Consider the following 19,881-nt stretch of genomic DNA (forward strand, 5'->3'; position numbering starts at 1 on the left):
TGCTAAGAGCCAGATTTCATGGCAATAGAGACAGGGAAATTGAAGGTTGGCTGCTGCCAGTCAAAAATGAGTGTGAGGGCTTTGTAGTGAGATACTCTGTCAAGAGCTGTGCAGCCTCTGTGGTTTGTAGCATGGGCCTTCAGAGAGGCTGCACAGAGGATGAGAGACATAAATAAGTCTCCTTTGTCAGAAGAAACCACAAAGCTGTCAGCTGCAGCCCTCGCAGGCCTACGATGCACAGGCTCAGTATCACCCCGAAAAAAGAGAAAAAAACACAACAACAAAAAACGATTTGTTGGTATGACTCAAATTGATGCTGCACTATGCTTGGACCATTTTAGAATCGGCTCGTATTGCAGTACGATGTCGATGAATGTCGTATAATGCAATACAGCTGGCTGGATTGTATATAATTATGCATATGTGCACGAACATACTGTACATTCAGGTAAAGGCTATACTTACACCTAATCCTGAATGACGTCTTTGTTAGCGCCATTAAAAGAGAAAGAAAAAAAACTTCTCGCTGCTAAAACCAAATCACGAGCAGCCAATGAGCCCTCTGTTGGCAGCATGTTTAGACAATAGTATCCCTGAAGTCTCTGTGATTATGAGACAGGCTCAATCTGGGTACGGTCCAACCTCTGGCTGATGAAGGGAGAGAGCATGAATGGGGTCTGATCAGGTCATGTTGAAAGGACTCAAACAGCACAAAAAAACCTCAAAGCCTTCTAGAGATCCCCCTCAGTCTCTCTGTCAGAAGAGGATGAAAAGTGGCTGTGCTAAAGCTACCCGGTGCTCGTACTTTAATGTCATTCAGTTTGCCTCAACAGCGGCAAACACAAAGTGGGTAATTATTTTGCAGTTTGTAGTTTTTCTTTTTTTAAAACGAGGCTTGTGTAAATTGTTTTCTACAGTCTGGAGCCAGTGTTATATAAACAGTGTGCTATGAAAACATCAGAGGATATTAGATGCAAAGAGGATGTGTGAGAGACGGAGAGCAGACCACTTCTAAAACAGCGTGTTTGGAGAGCGGAGCAGGTTCGAATGCGCTCTGTGTGTTCTGAAGGTCATGCCTCAGACAGTCTGCCTATCTTCATTACGCCCAGTCTTGTTTAATGATATACAGGAAGAGAGGACAGCGTCTCAGTATAAGAGCTTGGCTGTGAATGTGACAGCACATTTAATGCCTGTAATGCTTTGAACTACACCATTCAGACCTTTTGCCTGACTATCTCTGATATAAGCTCAGTTCCCAAACAACAGCACAGGTGCTGATAAGAATCTTCGCTGCACTTAAGCAACAATATTAGACACGGGCACCCGGCTGATAACACTTAACACCCCACACTGATATTTGTCACAATATAATGTAGGTATCAACATATCAGCTTGATAACAGGCTTTTTTACCGGCTGACTATGAGTACTACAGACACTTCTAATTATTAACAATTTCAGTTCTCAGTATAATTGATATCATTATCAGCATACTCAGAGACCTCATTATTACATGTTACTCAGTAGATTATATATATATTGTTTGTCACCATGAATCCGTTTCATCTAAAGCTTGTTACTGCCTGTAGCATTTCCCAACGGACCAAAATGTTACTTACATTCTTTAAAAGTAAAAAAACAACAACAAAAAAACCTCTTTAAAAGTTAAAAAAGAAGCATTTTTACAAAATCTGCTGGGTGTATGTAAAGGAATTCATTGTCAAACATAATTTAAAGGTTCGCCCCTTTGATGTAATGTAACACATATACGCTATATGGATTTCTCAGTGATTCTTTTACTGCCTTTAATGCTGCAGTGTAAAAAAAACCATCATCGGCTTTTTATTTTTGTAACATTTCAAACAATTTTTACAGCAGCTAGCTAAAAAGTGACCGTGCAATGTAGCAGCAGTCTGTCTCAGCACCGAAGAAAAGAGATTCGACATTTAACTTACAACGCTTTTATAACACTGAATTTTCTACGAGGAAGGACAGATATCTGACAGAAAACTCTGGCATGAAAGTGCTGAGAAATCTCATAGCCAGACAGATATGCAAGATAATCAATAGAGTTCCCATTGGAGAATGAATGTCTGCAGCATAACCTCATTCTCTGAGAAAATCTCGTCTGCTCAGTTTGAGGTTTGCCCTCTTCGGATGAGAAAGTAGAATTACTGCGCATCAAAGGCAGAAAATTGTACCAGATTTGCTAGAATACTTTGGCTCTGTATCCTCCGGATTAGATTTGATGTCCATCAAAGCTTTTATGAAAAACTCTGTCTGTGGTGTTCACATTACCAAGTGAGTGTGCTTTTCATCCCCTAACTGTGAACAAATCTAATCCGATGACTTCACGAAGAGGTACATTTTCATTTCAGCAGTCAGGAGAGACTGTTAGGAGTGATTAAAAAAGTAGCTGCAAACCTAATTTATTTGTTGCAGAAACATGCTCGTGTTGGACATCGGTAATAAACAATGCATTAGGAGAAAGCTGAAGGTGAATCAAAGCAGAGATTTCTGTCTTGATTGTGCAGCATGTGCAAGCCAAATCCGTTGTTAAGGAGTCCAATGGGATGCTTTCACACACTACCCCCCCACAACCACTCCAGCCCACCTTTTATTCAGCGAAGAGGAAGTCATGAAAGCAGAAGACAAGTAAAAAAAAAAAAAAAACCTCATAGCTACGCCGCTTTAGTTATGCTGGTTGAGCAGGGACAGACTCTGGTGTACTGTCAAAGTTCAGCACATAAATAGTAATTCAGTGCTTCAGGCGAGGAGAACACAGGAGTGTACTGGGGACCACTCTACAGGACGACAGCTTCTTAACAGCCTCCACTGAATGAAAAATAGGAAACATAGAGAATACAGTGATGGGAAAAGGTTGGGCACATCAAATGCTCTCTATTACATCTGTGACGAGGAAGGAAAAGATCCTTTGTCAGCCGAGTAAATGAGAAAGAGGAGTTTAGACAGTTAAAAACAGTAATGAATACTCAGCCTTGAACTGCACAGATGGGCGTTGCAGATCAAATTTAGTCTTTTTTACTTATTTAAAACTGATATATAGTTCAGAATCCACATTAAAATGTTGGCACAACAGAACAATTTTGAGAGCTCTATACTCTTCAAGAGCGAAATTCGACGAGGTTCACACTGATTAGGCCCGAGCAAGGGAAAAGAAGCCGAGTGGATTCTACCAGTGCAAACAACTGAAATAAACAGCATTATGGAGCAGCAGAAAAGCAATATCAGAGATTGCCCTGAGAGAGCGTAATGGAAAAGGACTTGTTCTGTCACAGCCTCTCATGGTGATAGAATGCCACATGCTCCCTTCTGACAGTGTGATATTGGCTTGGCACGAGCTTGATGAATGCATCAGCCATAAGTCAGACAAACCCCAACCCTTCCTGGAACAGCACCCTCTAAGATGTTTATGCCAGGGTACAGAGGCAGACATTGTGTAATAGGACTGGAGCCATTGTCTGAAATAGGTTCATGGAAAGTGGGCATGCCCAATTCCAATTTTAACTATTATTTTGGATGGAAGGTTATTACTTTTTATAGTTGGCTGTTGCTTGGTAGACAGGATGGGCGTTTAGCTGGGGTGACTTTGCAGTACCCCACAGAGAACTAGCCAGACCTTCCTGGTGTTTGCTTGTGGCAGGTGGTGAAGTGAAAGAAAGAGGGGAAGAATGGGCGATGAAAAAAATGAGGGGCAACCTTTCCCTAGGCAGGTGATGACCCATCCCATACCACCTGGCTTCTTGCCAGGGTCAAGCAATTAATGCTGCCCTCCTTTGATTACTTTAGACAGCCTGAGGATACAGGAGGCCAGCGGATAGTGTCCGGTCCAGGAACGTTGCACAAGGCAAAGAGGAGACAGCTCTGAAGAAGGTTCAAGCTTGGGTCGCACTGTTAACATGCAAAGCTGTTATAAACATAAAAAAAATAGGCAGCTTTGCTTAATTATTTGCTCATTTGCATATTTATGTTGTATAAACACACTGTGACGGAGCTTCATCAACCTTTGTTTTTACTTCTCTGCAGTCACACAATTCACAAAACAAATCACAAATTTCACAGAAAATGTTGTAAAACTTTTCGTAACAGGTAACTGTGAGATGGGATGTTGAGATCTAGGATTTTTTATTTTTGTTGACAAGAACAGTGAGCACATAAAATCTTCCACCATCCAAATTGTGGTCCCAGAGCCTTCACGCAGCTTCCCGCTCTATCTATCACCTATTTTACCATTCTGTACCATGTTGCTGAGACTGATTTCTGTAGCCCTGTCGAGTTACAGCATGCACCACTCCTCTTGCTTTGCTGGTTGAGGACCCACAGAAACAGATTTCTCTGTCCATCCCCACTATGGAGATGTTCAACAACAGTCACACACCTGGATAATTTCAATATTCAAAGGCACGACATCATCGCATCATGATCTACCCATAGCTTTCTCCATCTTTCCTTCTTTCTGCTGCCCAAAGAAAGCTTACTGTAGGGATTAGCTCCACCGAACTCAGCATGACTCGAACTAAATCACGCTGTCAACCTTTAACACAACTTTGAAGAGCACCGACACCCTTTTCCGCTTAACCGAATCAATTGGCCATTGCTGAAAAAAATTACCTTGTTAGTCTTATCTTGAATATCCTTGTGTATACTCCTGCTTTGCAAAAGATTTAAATGTAGGTTTATTTAACAGAATCCACCAGAAAAGACAAGCGACTGAGACACAGGCAAACTATTTGTGAGGCCAGTTGATTCAGTTTGAAATTCTGTTATACCTATAGACTCGATGGGGACGCGTGTGACATGACATATGCAATCATTAGATCTTCTGCCATCTCTCTAAATGTGGCAAACCTTATTTCAGAATACAACCTTGGGCTAAAAAGTGCCCTGATCAAGTAATTTATGCTTAGAAATAAAACATTGACTTTCAAATGCACCACCGCCTGAAGCCAGGCTTTGAGGCTGATTTGATCTCCCTTTGAGATGGTGAGAGATATGGCCCATTCCCCCTAATCACATGCCAGAGACTGTGCAATCACACAGCAACAGCTAAAGTAATCACTGTGGTGGTCTCCACCCTCCTCCCTGAACCGAGCCCCAATCCTACAACATCGGTAGCACTGGGAAGGCCTGCTTATGTGATGCTCATACAGAAACGGACACACAGCTGCCTGTAGAACTGGACCCCAATACTCACAGTGAGAGCGTGTTTGTTGATGGGATGGTGGATAATGACTAGCTGTGAATGGCGAAAGAGCAGTGAACTCATGCAGCTACAAATATTTGAACAAGAAGGTTGAACATTGTTAGGTGCTTAGCTCTTGCCTTTCAGCGTCTGAACCCTCGACTAAATGCTGCAGTACATTAACTCACATGTTGCCACATGGTGCAAGCAACCAATGTCCAGCGTCTTTTATTTCTTTCATGATAGTTTTTAAGACAAAGCTTTTGTTTATAGAACATAATACATAAGTATGCTAATACGAAAAAAAGAAAGCATACCAACCTGATAACTACAAACAGTTAAGCTGCTGAAATTGATTAGCTTACTGAGTACAAATCAGCCATCTTTCTCTTCTTCTGGTAGTTGGGTAATGATGTTGCTTACTGTATCAAAGCAAGGTGTGTTTGCTATATTTAATTATGGACTATTATGCCTTGCTACATCTCAGAACTTTTAAAATTTGCATGCTCCTCCTCCAAATATAATTGGTAGATGAACTGGTATTTAAATTGTGCTTTTCTACACTAAACCAACACTCAAAGCCCTTTTAATTACAAGCCACACTCATGCTGTGATGAATGTATTTTGGACAACTGGTCCTTTGTCTTGCCCAAGGATAGTTAGACATCAAGCCAACAACCTTCCAACTGGCAGACGGCCCGCACCACCTCCATATATATAGATGCCCCCCAAATATAGTGAACGTACTGTATATACTTACACTGAGTTGCAGGAGATAATGAACTGCTTAAATAATATGTATTCCATTAACATCTGATTTTAAGAATTCAGACTTGCTATATACAATGCAAATGCATGCAACTGTTTTACAAGTTGGATGCTTTACTGTCCACATCCACTTCATAACCAAGTGTTTACAAGTTTCTTTTGCAGTATCGGCGCACACTTCGTTACAGAAGCAATGCTAAGCAAGGTTATTTGTGTGTTCCAGACTTCATGGCTCAGTATCAGCACTAGTGAGTGAGAGGACAGTGGAGTAGTCACAGTGTTTCCCATCCTTTTCTGCAGGTCACAGATAGACTACGTAATTATCGTCTGTAATGAGCATTCTTGTGACAACACAGCCGACGATTTTGTTGTTGTTGTTTTTGTTGTCGTCTGAATTTGCAGTACACGACCCGGCTTACTCCTAACACTGCAAACACACATACACAGACAAAGCACCTCCACGGTAAAGGTCTCCATGCTTCAGCATGGGGCGCCGTGGTGTAAAATTGTCTTCAAATAGAGCGAATGAACTACTTGGACTTTGATGAGTCTCCTGTCCTCCTCTGAACCAATAGCTCGACCCACTCTTGCTTTATCACGGTGTGCCAGCCTACCGCTATCTGCGCTACACTAAATCAATTAGCATGTCATTAAGATAGCTTGTTCCAGCACAGTAAGCATGGAGTGGCACTACAGTATCTACAGGACCAGAAAGAGCTGAATTCAGAGGGCATCATATCTTACTGTCCATGTGTCAGAGTGCAGTGGGCTGTGTTTATTGGTGGGCTCGGTGCATGTGTAAAAGAGCACCTGGTTATGGAAGACGTCAGTTTCCAACTTCAAAAACATTGAGGGCTTTCTAGTCGTGCATAAAGAGTTAACATTGTTTTAAGCCTCAGAAATAGGTAGAGCCCATAAAGACAAGTGTGCATTATTGCAGAAGGTGCTACTTGTTAATAAGTTCTGTAATCTGCATTAACGGCCACGGCGATTTAAGTACTTAAGTCGTCACAAACAGCTTATCCATTACTTTCTGAGTGAGATGCAATCAATTCTGTGAGTAGAGTAGAGCTATATTTATTCTTTTATTATTCGTTTGACTCTAAGTGGGGACAGAACATTAATGGAGAATTCAATATTAATCTCCCTCAGTACAGAAAACTCTCAGTCATCTTGCATCAGATACTAAGGTGATCATTCTGCAATTACCAGGAGTAAAGCAACACCTTGGTCTTTGGGCAGAGATAAAGATGATAGGCTTAATCCTCATTCGTGCAGAAAAAGGATTTCTCTCTGATGGTAAGAGCTTCATGCAACCGTTTAGATAAACACTGAAAATACAGTAACATTTGATCTTCATAATAAACTTTTTTTTAAAAATCCCTGACAGCGAGAGGACTTTATCAAAGCTGCGGCTCGCTCTGCAGATAACAGAGCTAAAAGCAAAAGATGTAAAAATTAACTTTGAAGAGTGTCGGTTTACAAACTGAATGTATCATCTTAAATCTATTTAAACACTGAAACTAGGAGTATATAACTTCACCAACCTGAGGTCAAGGGAATCAAAGGGCACACGCCATATTATCCAGAGTGAGTGAGATAATAAAATTGTCAGATCATAAAAGCCATAAAAGATCCATTCTACTGCCGTGGTCCAAATAGCTGCCACTAATGTATTAGACTACATGGTATGCAGACACGCATAGAGGAGGAATGCTTTTCTCGGAGGTCAAGCTGAGCTCCTCCATCCACACGAGACAGTATATCATGTGGATGCAGAATTAAGTGGTTAGGCATGTTCTTCTGATCAGGCCGTGTCTCCCTGATGCTCCCAGTCACAGCAAACAATTCAAAGGGGCTAGACGCTGACTTCAAAAGACCACGCTGGCTTTGAACACTATGCCAGTTGCACAGCCCATTAGTGGCACATCAGCATCCTCAAGGCATGCAGGGAGCAAATTTGAGCAAATCACCATCGACTACAGATGCATCATTTGGCAAAGAGTTTTCACTGGATACCAGACAATAAAAAAACACCATGAAGAGGCAATGCAGCAACATAGAGCTCAAGTACCACCCCACTTAGTAGCAGCTTTTGCTTCAATTGCTCTTGGGTCTCAAAGTATTTTCTCATAAAGGGCTTTGTTCATAACTTGAAGCTGAAATGACTGTTTCTGCTGTATTTTCTTTGGCTCTTATTCAAATGGATATCGAGGCCCATAATGTGCCTATTTTTTCCTTCATTATATGATATGTAAACAAGACTAATATATACACATACATGTAGACACAAACAACACTAACATCATTATTCAGCCTGTCTTTCACACACTGAATGAAAGCTTATTGATATCGGTGATTTTGATAAAGAAGTTGGTATTATCTTATTATAAAAAAGCTCAAATTTCTCACAACCGATAAAGCGATCATTTATTTTAAATCTGTTCCCCTGTTTCAGCCTTTTAGAAAGTCGAATAAAATGGATCTTCTCTGATATTTAAAAAAAAAAAGCTGACTGGATGAGGCTAATGGAACGAAAACTCTGTCTAGATTTTTTTGGTCTCTCTTTTGGGGAATTCATTACCATCATAACTGTCACGTATAGGAGACAACAAGCAAGCACCATATATTTAATATACTGTCTGCTTACCCAGCATGCCAGATAAAAATGGTCGCAACGTTTAGATTTTCTAAATACGAACCACACAATATAGCCATCGTAACAGCAACCATCCATCTTATTCAACCGAATGACAATGAACGCCTCAAAGTTGACATGTTGCAGCGCCATCTGCCAAAACCCAGACAGGCTCCTAAGCTGATACGCATTCACGCAGAAAACCACAACCATACAAAGCATACAAAATATTGCATTTATTCGTAACAGACACTTGACATTTGTCACAGAGTCTACAGCCTTAGCTTGAGATGGAATTTATTATCAGGTGTCTTAAATGACAAATGCTACTAAGGTAAACAAATCATTGACAGAACAGGAAATAGGATGTAAACACCTGTTTTGGGAGCATCATTGGCACAGTGGAGTGCTTAATACTAAAGCCCAAACCAGAGTAATGTTGAAAGGTGAAATCTCTACACATCAATTCTGTCCTGAGCAGCACAGTGCAGCAGAGCTTATTACAGACTTTCAAACTGTCTCAAGTGTTCAGACTATGTCAGTAATGCTGGGCTGCGGGGCCCTCGAAACGCTTCATTAAAAAGCTTGGCTATCCAGAGCACATCCGTGGCAGCCAAATAAAGTGTCAGACCGCATTTTTCATCTGCAGATTAAACCTATGTAAGCCTGAATTAAACCAAATTAGATCTGAAAATGAGAAATAAACCAAAGCCAGATGAGTGGAGAGGCATGTCTGCTGTGAGCCGGGGGGAAACCGCTCAAAGGCCATATGGAGGAGTGGGTCTCTAGGATGTCACTGCCTTGGACCCTTATGTACTTTTTGAAGTCATTAGAGCTTTATGGTCTGTTGTTTACAAATACAAATTCTGTTTCATTAATTCACATGGAATATACGGGGAAGCAGGGACTGAGCCCCTTATTCTTTCATCTGTTATGATCTAAAGAATCAGTTCAGCACTCAAGTATCTCTAGATTAAAGGATCTGTTCTCCCTGACCACATTGAGGCTGTTTATTCCTCCACAATGGAAGTCTAGGTGCTTTCAAGAGTGAGTTTCAATCTCGAATTGGGGCCTTTGTGTGTGGCTGAGTGCATTAGGGCTACACTTTGCTGGCCCGGTAGATAAACTTTCTGTTAATCAATCACACAGTGTCCCGTTCTTTGTTTTCTTTTCATTCTATCTTCCCATCAAGCCCTGCACACACCCAAACATACACACACACCGTACACACACAAAGTCTTCTGCCACCTGACGTTACTGTCTTCTCAGACTTCTATGTGGACAATTACAGATCAATAGCTGCTTGTGACTAAAACCTGCCAGATTCGAATGCCTATAAACTGGTTGCTGTCTACACTTTTACCCTGGCCACGTTAGACGCTCAGCCAACCCACTGTGCTAAAATTCAGCCACACGGTATCTTCTACAAAACATGGCCCCGAGATGACTTGATTCTGTAGACGCCTACAACACAGACTGAGCGTACAGAGCTGGAGATGAGCCGGCATCGCATGCAACTTTGCACACAACCTCTGGATTGCCTTTGAAGCGAAACTGAGAAAGCGAAACTTGTAGAATACTGTACTTTCAAGACTTTGATTGAAAATGTCTTTACGCATGGTAAACAACTGCCCATTCACAATTTTCGAGTTGACAGCACCTAAAAACTGAATCATGTCAATTATCAATCATGCCAACACTGGGTGTGTCTATTGAGTAAATGTTACAGTGATAAATTGCTTTTCTAAACATAGAAAGAGGTATTCATCTTAAGATTTACTGCACTTCAAAACGCTCACATGCTTTTCCTTTGAGCATTGAGAATTCTATTAGACATGTATTTGGATTCTTCCTGAGCTCTTCAAACAAACAAAATAAAAAAAACATAATCACATCATGCATCCTTCTTTGTGGTACACGAAGATTAACAAAACGCCAGGCAACCGTGAATGAATCTGAATCTGCAAGGAAGCCCTCCTGTGCACGTCCATGTTATGCTGTGCTTCTGGGTAAAATATATCGCTATATTCTCCCAGATCTTATTAAAAGATCACTTTTGGTTTAGTTAGAGTTGAAGATCTACAGACTGTGCTCACAGTTTTGCCAAATACTGCTAAGGGAAGCCTCCGCAGATGTCTCTCACGCCCCCTCCATCACTTGTAAAACATTTCAAACTTGTATGTGGAACATCACGACTACGAAAGTCAGCTTTGAACATTAGCTTGTTATTTACAGTCAGCAATAACCTGGTGGAAATCTTCTTTCTGCCAGAGGCTTGATGGATTCCCCAACTACATGCTACAGGAATCATCAGGCAGCGCGCAAGTGCACAACAACGGCAAAATAATCAAGCAAGTCCGTATCGTTTGGCTGCTTGTTGAGAACATCCATAATACCAGCTGAAGGATGCTGCAGCACATCAAGCTGTGAGTTCTATAAAACACCTCAATCCAAAGTGACAGATATAAACAGTACCACAGTAAACAGAGACGACCCCCAAAGGTTAGCATCACTCACTGACTCACAAGCTGGCAAATGTTCTGCAAAGTCTTAAACAGTCTCCTGACAACTACAAATTTTTTTATCATCGTGGACTAAATATATATTAATCTGTTAAATATCACTTGAAAGTCACGATGCATGTAAACCACCGCCATAAAAGCCACATGCAGCTATCTCCTGAGTTATTATTTTACAACAGTCTCATGGATTTTGACCCTGTTAATTAGTACTAACACATTAGCAATTAATAAAGTACTTTATAAAGGCGATAGCACCCTGGGTGAAGAACTTAAAATTTCACAAAACAAGATTACAACTTGATAATCGGTTCCTATCTGACATCAAGTCCACAGTGTGTTGAAAGCGTGAAGTAGGAGCTCTGTCAGCGAGCATATCAGTGTTTTTCTCAGCGAGTAAAATAACCTTGGCGGTAAAGATTTTTCTTGCAAATGTGGCATACATTTTAGCTCTGCACAATGCAAATGGATGCATTACGGTCATTGCAAATGACAAGAGACGCAACAGATAAAAATTGAAGATGATTGTCTGCTTTCAAGATTTTACCGTTCGTTTAAGATAAACGTGTGAATTTGTGTTTTTGACCAGAGAAATGTGGTAGTGCAGCAGATCTGCATCTGAGCCTTCAGTTCTTGGAAGGCGTGATTATAATTTATCTAAAACAAATAACAATTTGAGATTATTCCATCTGATGTGTTTATGTTCTTCTGGGTTTGACAGCTCGTCCCAGCACTGACCAATTAAACAGTCAACAGACCATTTAAGACCCGATTAGACACAGACTGGCTTTTAATTTGATATGCATGCAGACCAAGCAAGGCAGGTGGATAAGATGTCTGTCTGAAACAGAGACGCATGACAATTGGAGTTCAGTGTTTCTGCTGTGGTCCAATCATCTCAGGTCACAGCAAATCGGCGAACGTGAGAAATAGGCGGTTACTTCACAAATGAGGAAGTGACCTCAGATCGACAACATGAATCATGCAGGCGTGTCCTACCTTATCAGGATTGTCTTCGATCCAGCGTTTTACTGTTTTCAAAGCAATGTCAGCTGCAGGCTCATTGGGAAAGCCTAGACATAAAAAAGGAAAACAAAAAAAAAGTGTCAATACCTGTTGTATACAACATGCAGATACCAGAGGGAGACAAAAACAGACAGGCAAACAAACAGAAACGGATATCTCCAAAGGTAATGGCATTTCTCCTTAAATCAATAGAAAGCAGCACAATCTGCTCGGCACTGGCAGATGAGCACAGCTGACCGTTCAACTGCTGTAGAAGTTTGTTGCCAGATGCAGGGTGAAAAGAAGTGCTATTTTTGGAGGGTGAGGAGAGCAAATACAAGCTACATGTAAAGACACATCTGCAAGCATCTGGAAGTATAAAGCCCTATTCAAGCCCTCACTTCAAGCAGAACTGATTAAGATTTTGTCTTGATGGGGACAATTACACTTAGACGTATGAACTTTTAAGCGATTTTATTTTACCCGCATGCCAGAGTAACCATAAAGGCAGCGTGCCTAACAAGCAATGTGGTTGTATTAACAACAACTGTGCGAGCTGTTGTGATTGTATCGATGGAAAAAAAAGATTGTAACTTTATTAATTTTTAATAAGGGAAGGCTTTGCTAGATGCTGATCTCAGGATCATTTGCTTCCACTGTAGACAACTTCCCAAGTGCAAACAATTAGAATGAGCTATTGACTATAAAACCCTTCGGGCCAGCCTTGCTAAGAGCTAAAGAGTAGACAGTATATGTCAGGCGGCGGCTGTGTGAAGGCAAGAGAGGACCCAAATGCACGGCTCTAGACACACGGGGATGAACTCAAAGGCCGGTCTTTATTAACAGGAACATAAGAAGTCATACAAAACTATACTGGGAGCAACTAAAAGCTGAGGCGCTGGGAAGACACGGAAAATGCACACAACCTAGAGGGACGACGCAACACAGAACAAAGGGACACTCTGACATAAATACACAGAAGGTAACGAGGGAAGTGGGAACACACGGGGAACACAGCTGAAGACAATTACTCATGGCCGAGCAGGGAGGACACGAAACTGACGATACTGACACCAAGATGTGGACCTTAAACACAACACAGTACACAGAGATGAGCACGGAGAGAGAGAGGCAGAGAAGAAGGATGAATACGAGGGGATGAGGAGAACACAGAACACATAGGATGGGAACACGGTACCAGAGCAAACACCACAATAAAAACATGGACACAGGGGGAATCCAAATACCAAACCAAACAATCCAATGGACATAAGAAACAAAATACAAAACTACAGAAAAACTAAGAACACTGGGTCAAAATGACCCAGGACCATGACAGTATATGCCATTACCAAAAGAGCTGACAATCTGCTATAGAGCAGTGTTTCAGCTCTCTTCATTTCAAAGTAATAATAGTTGAGTTTGTTTGTCTGTGTCGTTCACACTACTTGACTCAGGCACATTGATTTTAGATCCTCTGCACAAATGCACAAGTTAGTTTGCTGCTCTGTGAGTACAACCTTTACAGTTCAGTATGTCTAATTCAAAGACCACAAGCTAACAGATAAACACAGCTTAATTTTTTCAGTCACAGTGACCCTCTTCAAGATTAAAAACTAGTCGCTCATCTATTGTACAACCCCTGACCTCTGTAAGGCACAACAGGTTATGGGAGACGGTGTCATAGTCTAACGAAAGAGGTCAGGAATTCAATTTCAACCCACATAAACTGATACAAGGGCCAAGCCATTCTTGTAGCCTGCCGGGTATTGAACATGCCACATTTTCAAACACTGTTCCTGTCCTGGGTCATTGCCATGACTGTAGTGCGCTATGACCTATGAAACAGCCTTATAAGCACTGCAACAACCTTTATTTATGTTACAGGAAAAATGATTCTATGTTTCTTTACCTTCTTTTAAATGTGCAAGCATGCCCTTTTGTCTATGGTTAGATTAGTTTAGAATTATCTTTTTAGACTTTCTCAGCAAAGACATACTGTTTTGGGACATATTGTTTTAGATTGTTTTATCTCTCACAGCTTTCTCCCAGCTCTCTGCTGACGAGACTAGCGCCACATATGGAGTTGTTTATTTTATCTGTTTTGTATTTTCTTATCCTGTTCTCACTGTCTTTCCTATAAAAAGTGCCCAGCCTCTGTACACGTTGTGAGTTGTTCTGAACAGCTTACCCGTGTGCACGTTAAAGCATAAAAAGTGATCTTGTCTCATTGTGTCTTTATTTCTCCTGGGTCTTTTACAGAGTTTTCCCCCAACATTTCTTGGTCCTTCGAGCCGGAGCGCCTCCATCGTGTCCCATCTCCGTGACCAGTCCACGTTGTTCGTCTGTCGACAGCTCACACACCAGGTGTGTGATAAAAGTCCAAGAGCGTTTAAATTCGGGTCTTGGCCAACGTCTTAGAAAGCGACCCACGGTGGTGGGACCCGATCGAGGTGGACCAGACCCAGCGACACTGACCAGGTAGATACAGACACACTGACACAATCTTGCGTAAAAGCGCATTTTGAATTCAGGGAATTTAAAATAGCGGAAGTAGCTCGTCGACTGGTAGCTCTGGGAGCTCGTCGACTGGTAGCGTAGCTCGTCGACTGGTAGCTCTGGGAGCTCGTCGACTGGTAGCTTTGGAGCTCTGGGTAGCTCCCCCAGCTGGGTCTAGACTGGGTCTAGGGAGTAAGTAGCTCTGGGAGCTCCCCTTATCATAAGGGTTCTGGTCGCGCGCGCGTCGAAGCTGTGAATGTGTGTGTGTGTGTGTGTGTGTGTGTGTGTGTGTGTGTGTGTGTGTGTGTGTGTGTGTGTGTATTGTTTTAATTAATGGAGCAAGCTGAATTTTCACGGTCCAATAAGAGACTGAGCTGCTCCTACTGTGTTTTTCTTTTACTGCTATTCACTGACGTGCTGGTGAGTTGAGAGAACGGTCGAGTTCCGTCTCGTAAAGTTCACACCGCTTTTGGAAATAGTCCGAAAGTAGAAGGGCGTGTGAGCAACCACTCTCGTCTCTAATACCAGCGAAGGTGATAGCAGCTGTATTGTGTATATATTACTTAAACAAAAATAAGTAAATACATAAATAAGATGGGTAATCAAGCAAGTGAAATTAAAACTCACTCCTGCTGACGAGCAGTGGTGAGAAAAGAAAAGTCCAGACGCCGGACAAAAACAGTGTCTGTAAACTGAGAGATTTAAGAAAACAAAATATAAACAGTCAGAAGAACAGAACTCAACTGCCAGTTTAGTAAAACCAGAAGACGAGACACTGTGCAGTTCCCACAATCCTTTTAGTAAACCATCACTCACTCCTGCAGCCGCATCTGCAGCACCACCCATATCAGGAAGAACATAATAATCCCTTATTAAGTGAAAACTAGAGATCACAGTAGTTTTGTAGTAGTTTAAAAGGGTTGAAAACAGACCCCACTGAGTAGATATAAATATAAAAAGTACGAAATAAAGATGAACAAAGGGAAAGTTACAGTAGAAATTATCTTTAGAGTATTTGAAATTAATAATAGCAAGGATAACAACCTGTAAAGTGATATTAACAATGAAACACAGTTGGCATGATGACCATGCCCAGCATGTATAAAATGAATATAAAGCAAATAATTCACACGAAAATATTTTAATAAAATAAATAAGGTATATTAAGGCTGTGTCATTGTTCAGCCAAGGACAGTGTGTGAAAAGGTAACTGTCTCCACCCTGGGAAAAGGATGATTCTGCAGGTCATCTGAAGCCCTTGATGGATACAAAATAAAATATAAATAATATATTATAATAGAACTGCCTGGTCCGCCATGCAACAGAGAGAACAAATGTGACCGCAGATTGGATGAATTCTAAATTATCTGTTTGCTGAATAAGATGATCCTAACTAACAAATTGGCTCAGGAGTAGTATAGTGGTACACACTGATAAAATATTATAATATGCTATTGCTGTTATATAAGACAAAGAGGATAATATTAACAATGACATAATATTAATATGAAGAGGCACCTTAATCGGTTATGATGTGAGGTGGATAATTGTTAAGCAGTAGTCTGCATCAAGCTTAAGGTTTGCTGAAACTCAGTGTAATGACATGTGAGATGAAGACAATACAGAGAATAACTAAACTAATGAAGTGCATAGAGGCACTTGACCAGCTTGAAACCTATCATCCTAGAATGACACATTGCTGAGATATAGAGCACACCTATAATAACAACCAATAAGCAAAACCCTGTAGACAACAGCTAAAACTACAGGATTGAGAAGCTGAATTAAATATGTAGACACTGCTAAGCTGATGAGCATGTTACACATTTTCTTTTCTTTTTATTTATTTGTTTCTTTTAGAGCAGAAGCTGCTGTAACACACCCAAAGAAAGACTCTAGGTCTGACCAACCGTTTCAGTCATGGGCAAAAAGATGTCAGTCAATAAAATTCTAAAAGATAATTTATTGACAAAAAATATATCAAGAGATAAAAGATAAAACAGTCCAGTGTCCCACTTAAGAATTGTATAAAAACACACAGTCCCAAGGCCAGAGCCAGCTATGCCACACAGCCAAGTTGCACTCCACATGTTGCCTTTAACAGGGTTAGAAGTTGTCCTTGGAGACCCACCACCCTGCAAGCATATAGTCAGTGGTCACTCAAGCCTCTGCAACTCTGCTGCCTTTAGGCTGTGGCATATAATAGGCCCTGGCCTGCACAGAGAGACAAAACGACACACTTAATATAAAATCCTGGCGGGAAACATCTTAACCTGGTTCGGGAACAGCACCATGCAGGACAGACGAGCTCTACAGAGGGTTGTGCGGTCAGCTGAGCGCACCATCCGCTCCGAGCTCCCTGACCTGCACTCAATCTACAGCAGGCGGTGCTGGACCAAGGCCAGGAAGATTGTGAAGGACCTCAGCCATCCCAACAACAGACTGTTCTCTCTGCTGAGGTCAGGAAAGCGATTCCGCTCCCTGAAGACCAACACAGAGAGACTGAGGAGGAGCTTCTTCCCGCAGGCGATACGGTCTCTCAATCACACCACCACACAGTACTGACCCACACATATGGTTCTTACACACACTGGACTTTCTGGACTTTGGTTTTGCACAACACTGGTCACTATATTCTTCATTTCCGGTTAATACTTGTACAGCTGCTGTTATTGTGTATATATTTATTTATATTTAGATTTCTTCATACATTCTTATATAGTTCTATATTGTGTATTGTGTATTTTGTTGTACAGTTATTTTATTTTCAACTTTAATTTATATATTTATCTTTATCTTATTCTTCCCAGTTAAATTTACCCTTCATTCTAATTTGTGTTGTACAATTATTTCATTTTTAACCTTAATTTATATTTTATTCCTTCCTAGTTAAATTTACCCTTTTTAATTTTTCATATTTATTTCCTTTCTTATTCATAGCCTTTTCCTTTTTTGTTTTCTTTAGGTCACGAGCAGTTGTCCAAGCATTTCACTACATATCGTACTGTGTACGTGACAAATAAAAATTTGAATTTGAATTTGAAAATTCATAGGGCAAAACCCATCCATCCCAAACATATCTGATTTCATCACATTACATACCTGCACAGAGAGACAAAACGACACAGCAGTGTTTGTAGTGTGGGCTATAAGAAGACCAGTGTATCAGTGCAATCAAGTACACCTGCCTCTAATTAGTCCAACCCCATTCCAGCCATTGGCTCACCAAAAATGTGACACACACAAAACCACTCCCAACCCAGTGCAACTTCACACAATAATATGGAGCTGAATTAACACAGGCACATTAGTCTACCATGTTACAAGCTGCATGCTATTACAAGCCAACATATGCAGACTTCTGCCTTGTTCGGGTGGCAGCATTTTTCTTTTTTCTTTTGTGTCCTGACACGTTTATGTTTTTTGTTTTTGTTTGATTATTTTGTTGGTTTTGGAAACGAATTTAAACGAACTTGTGACAATACTTGAGAATCACAGTGACACATAGTGATTAGGCATATGATTGAAAAATGCCTAGGTTTAGAGCTGTGAGCTATGAGCTGTGAGCAATGCAAAGTTAAATATATATATATTTGTATAAATGGGAAACAACCCTAACTTGAAAGTTTGAAATGTGTGAGATCCATGAATTGTTTGAAGAACTAGAAATTATCTAAAAATGCCTTAAGTGAAAATGTAGAGTTGCATCTATTCTCCCAAACCAAAAAAAAAAAAAAAAAGGAGAAGAAGCATTCTGTAACTTAGAAATAAGGCTGACGTGTTGACAACAGACTAAAACACTAATTCGCAGGTGGCTATCAGGAACAGAGAGGCGAGCAAAGTCACAAACACCAAGGCTGCAGACAGCCACGCAGAAACAGCAGATAACATGGAGACAACGCCTGCTAGAACCGTGGAGAGGAAGGTCACTTCACACGAGATTGTAGGAGTAGGCCACAGAGAAATAATGCAAAACAGTTTTGAGGCAGCCACTTAAACTGACAGTTTTCAAGGACAAATTAGTTGTAAAGTCAGCTTCAGGCCACACAACTGTACAACAATTAACTGCCCCTTTAGAACTAGTACATACAGCAAGTGGCTGCAGGTGCTTTATTAAATGCATATATGACCCGTCGTGTCCAGTAAATTTGCTAGGTAGAGACGCTCTGACAAAACTTAAGATAGCAGTCATGCCATTCTTTTCTGGTATTACACCTGAGTGCATGCTAAATGACACCCGCCACATCCACTTTCCAGAAACCGACCGAGTATCACAACATTCTGAGATTTAAACAAACTCCAGGCCCAGATCCACCTTATGATCAGCAAGTGTGGAAGCTAGGAGAACAGCATTTGACCCTACAGCACAGGCCGAAATTGTGTAGGTTACGCAGTAACCACAGATAGTAAAATAATAGAAGCAAAACCACTTTCTTCTTCATATTCTGCACAGAGCGCTGAGCTGTCAGCTGTGATTTGCGCATGTGAAATACACAAAGATAAACAAATAACCATTTATATAGACAGCCAGTATGTTTTCTCTGCTGTGCATCATTTTGCAAAAAATCTGGAAAACCAGAGGAATGATTACACCAACCGGAAAACCAGTTCAGCATAAAACACCACTGTGCTTATCACCCTCAGAGCGCAGGCCTTGTAGAGAGAACTAACGGCACTATAAACCAAAGGCTCAGGAAATGCATGGCAGAAACAGGAAGGCCGTGGCCTGAATGTTTGGGTTTAGTGAAAATGTGGATGCGCTTAACGCAAGTCTCCCATAAACTAACTCCATTTGAAATCATTCATGGCAGGCTGTTCCCACTGCCGATCACCAGTCAACCAATAGACAAAGCAATCAGAGAAAACACATTAGCAGAATGGATGTCTAAGCTATTGGAAAACAAAGAGATCATTGTACATAATCAACAACCTGATGATGTTTCTCCAGTGTCTTGCAGACTAAAGCCCAGGTGGGAGGGGCCATACCAAGTCCTCCTCACTACACCGACCGCTTGCAAAATTGCGGAACGACCATCCTGGATCCATCAGAGTCACTGCAGGCGAGTAAGTGAAGCCATCTAAACACAGCTGACAGCAGGCTTGCCCACTTGTTGTGATCTCGCCCGGTGGAGGGGTCAGCTTTCCTGGCCGGGGGGTCTACTCGCGACAGGAGGGTGTGTCCCGTCGTCATGAGGTGGTGGCTCTTAATAACTGCAGTGGCCCTGACCATGGCCGGGCTCCTCATCTTTG

At 41.3% G+C, this 19,881-nt stretch overlaps 1 protein-coding gene across 2 annotated transcripts in view; it reads right to left on the reverse strand.

Annotated features, from left to right (window-relative positions):
• macrod2 (mono-ADP ribosylhydrolase 2) overlaps positions 1 to 19,881 on the reverse strand; it is a 438,355-nt gene that overhangs the window by 81,979 nt on the left and 336,495 nt on the right. For both annotated transcript variants that reach the window (XM_085368817.1, XM_085368818.1), the window contains one exon: positions 12,127 to 12,200. In XM_085368817.1, coding sequence (XP_085224943.1) covers positions 12,127 to 12,200 — 74 coding nt within the window. The remainder of the gene's footprint in view (positions 1 to 12,126; positions 12,201 to 19,881) is intronic.

This window comes from Diplotaxodon limnothrissa, linkage group LG13 (genome assembly GCF_057381915.1).
Source record: "Diplotaxodon limnothrissa isolate DT_005_m linkage group LG13, D_limnothrissa_male_GT1.1, whole genome shotgun sequence".
NCBI lineage: Eukaryota > Metazoa > Chordata > Actinopteri > Cichliformes > Cichlidae > Diplotaxodon > Diplotaxodon limnothrissa.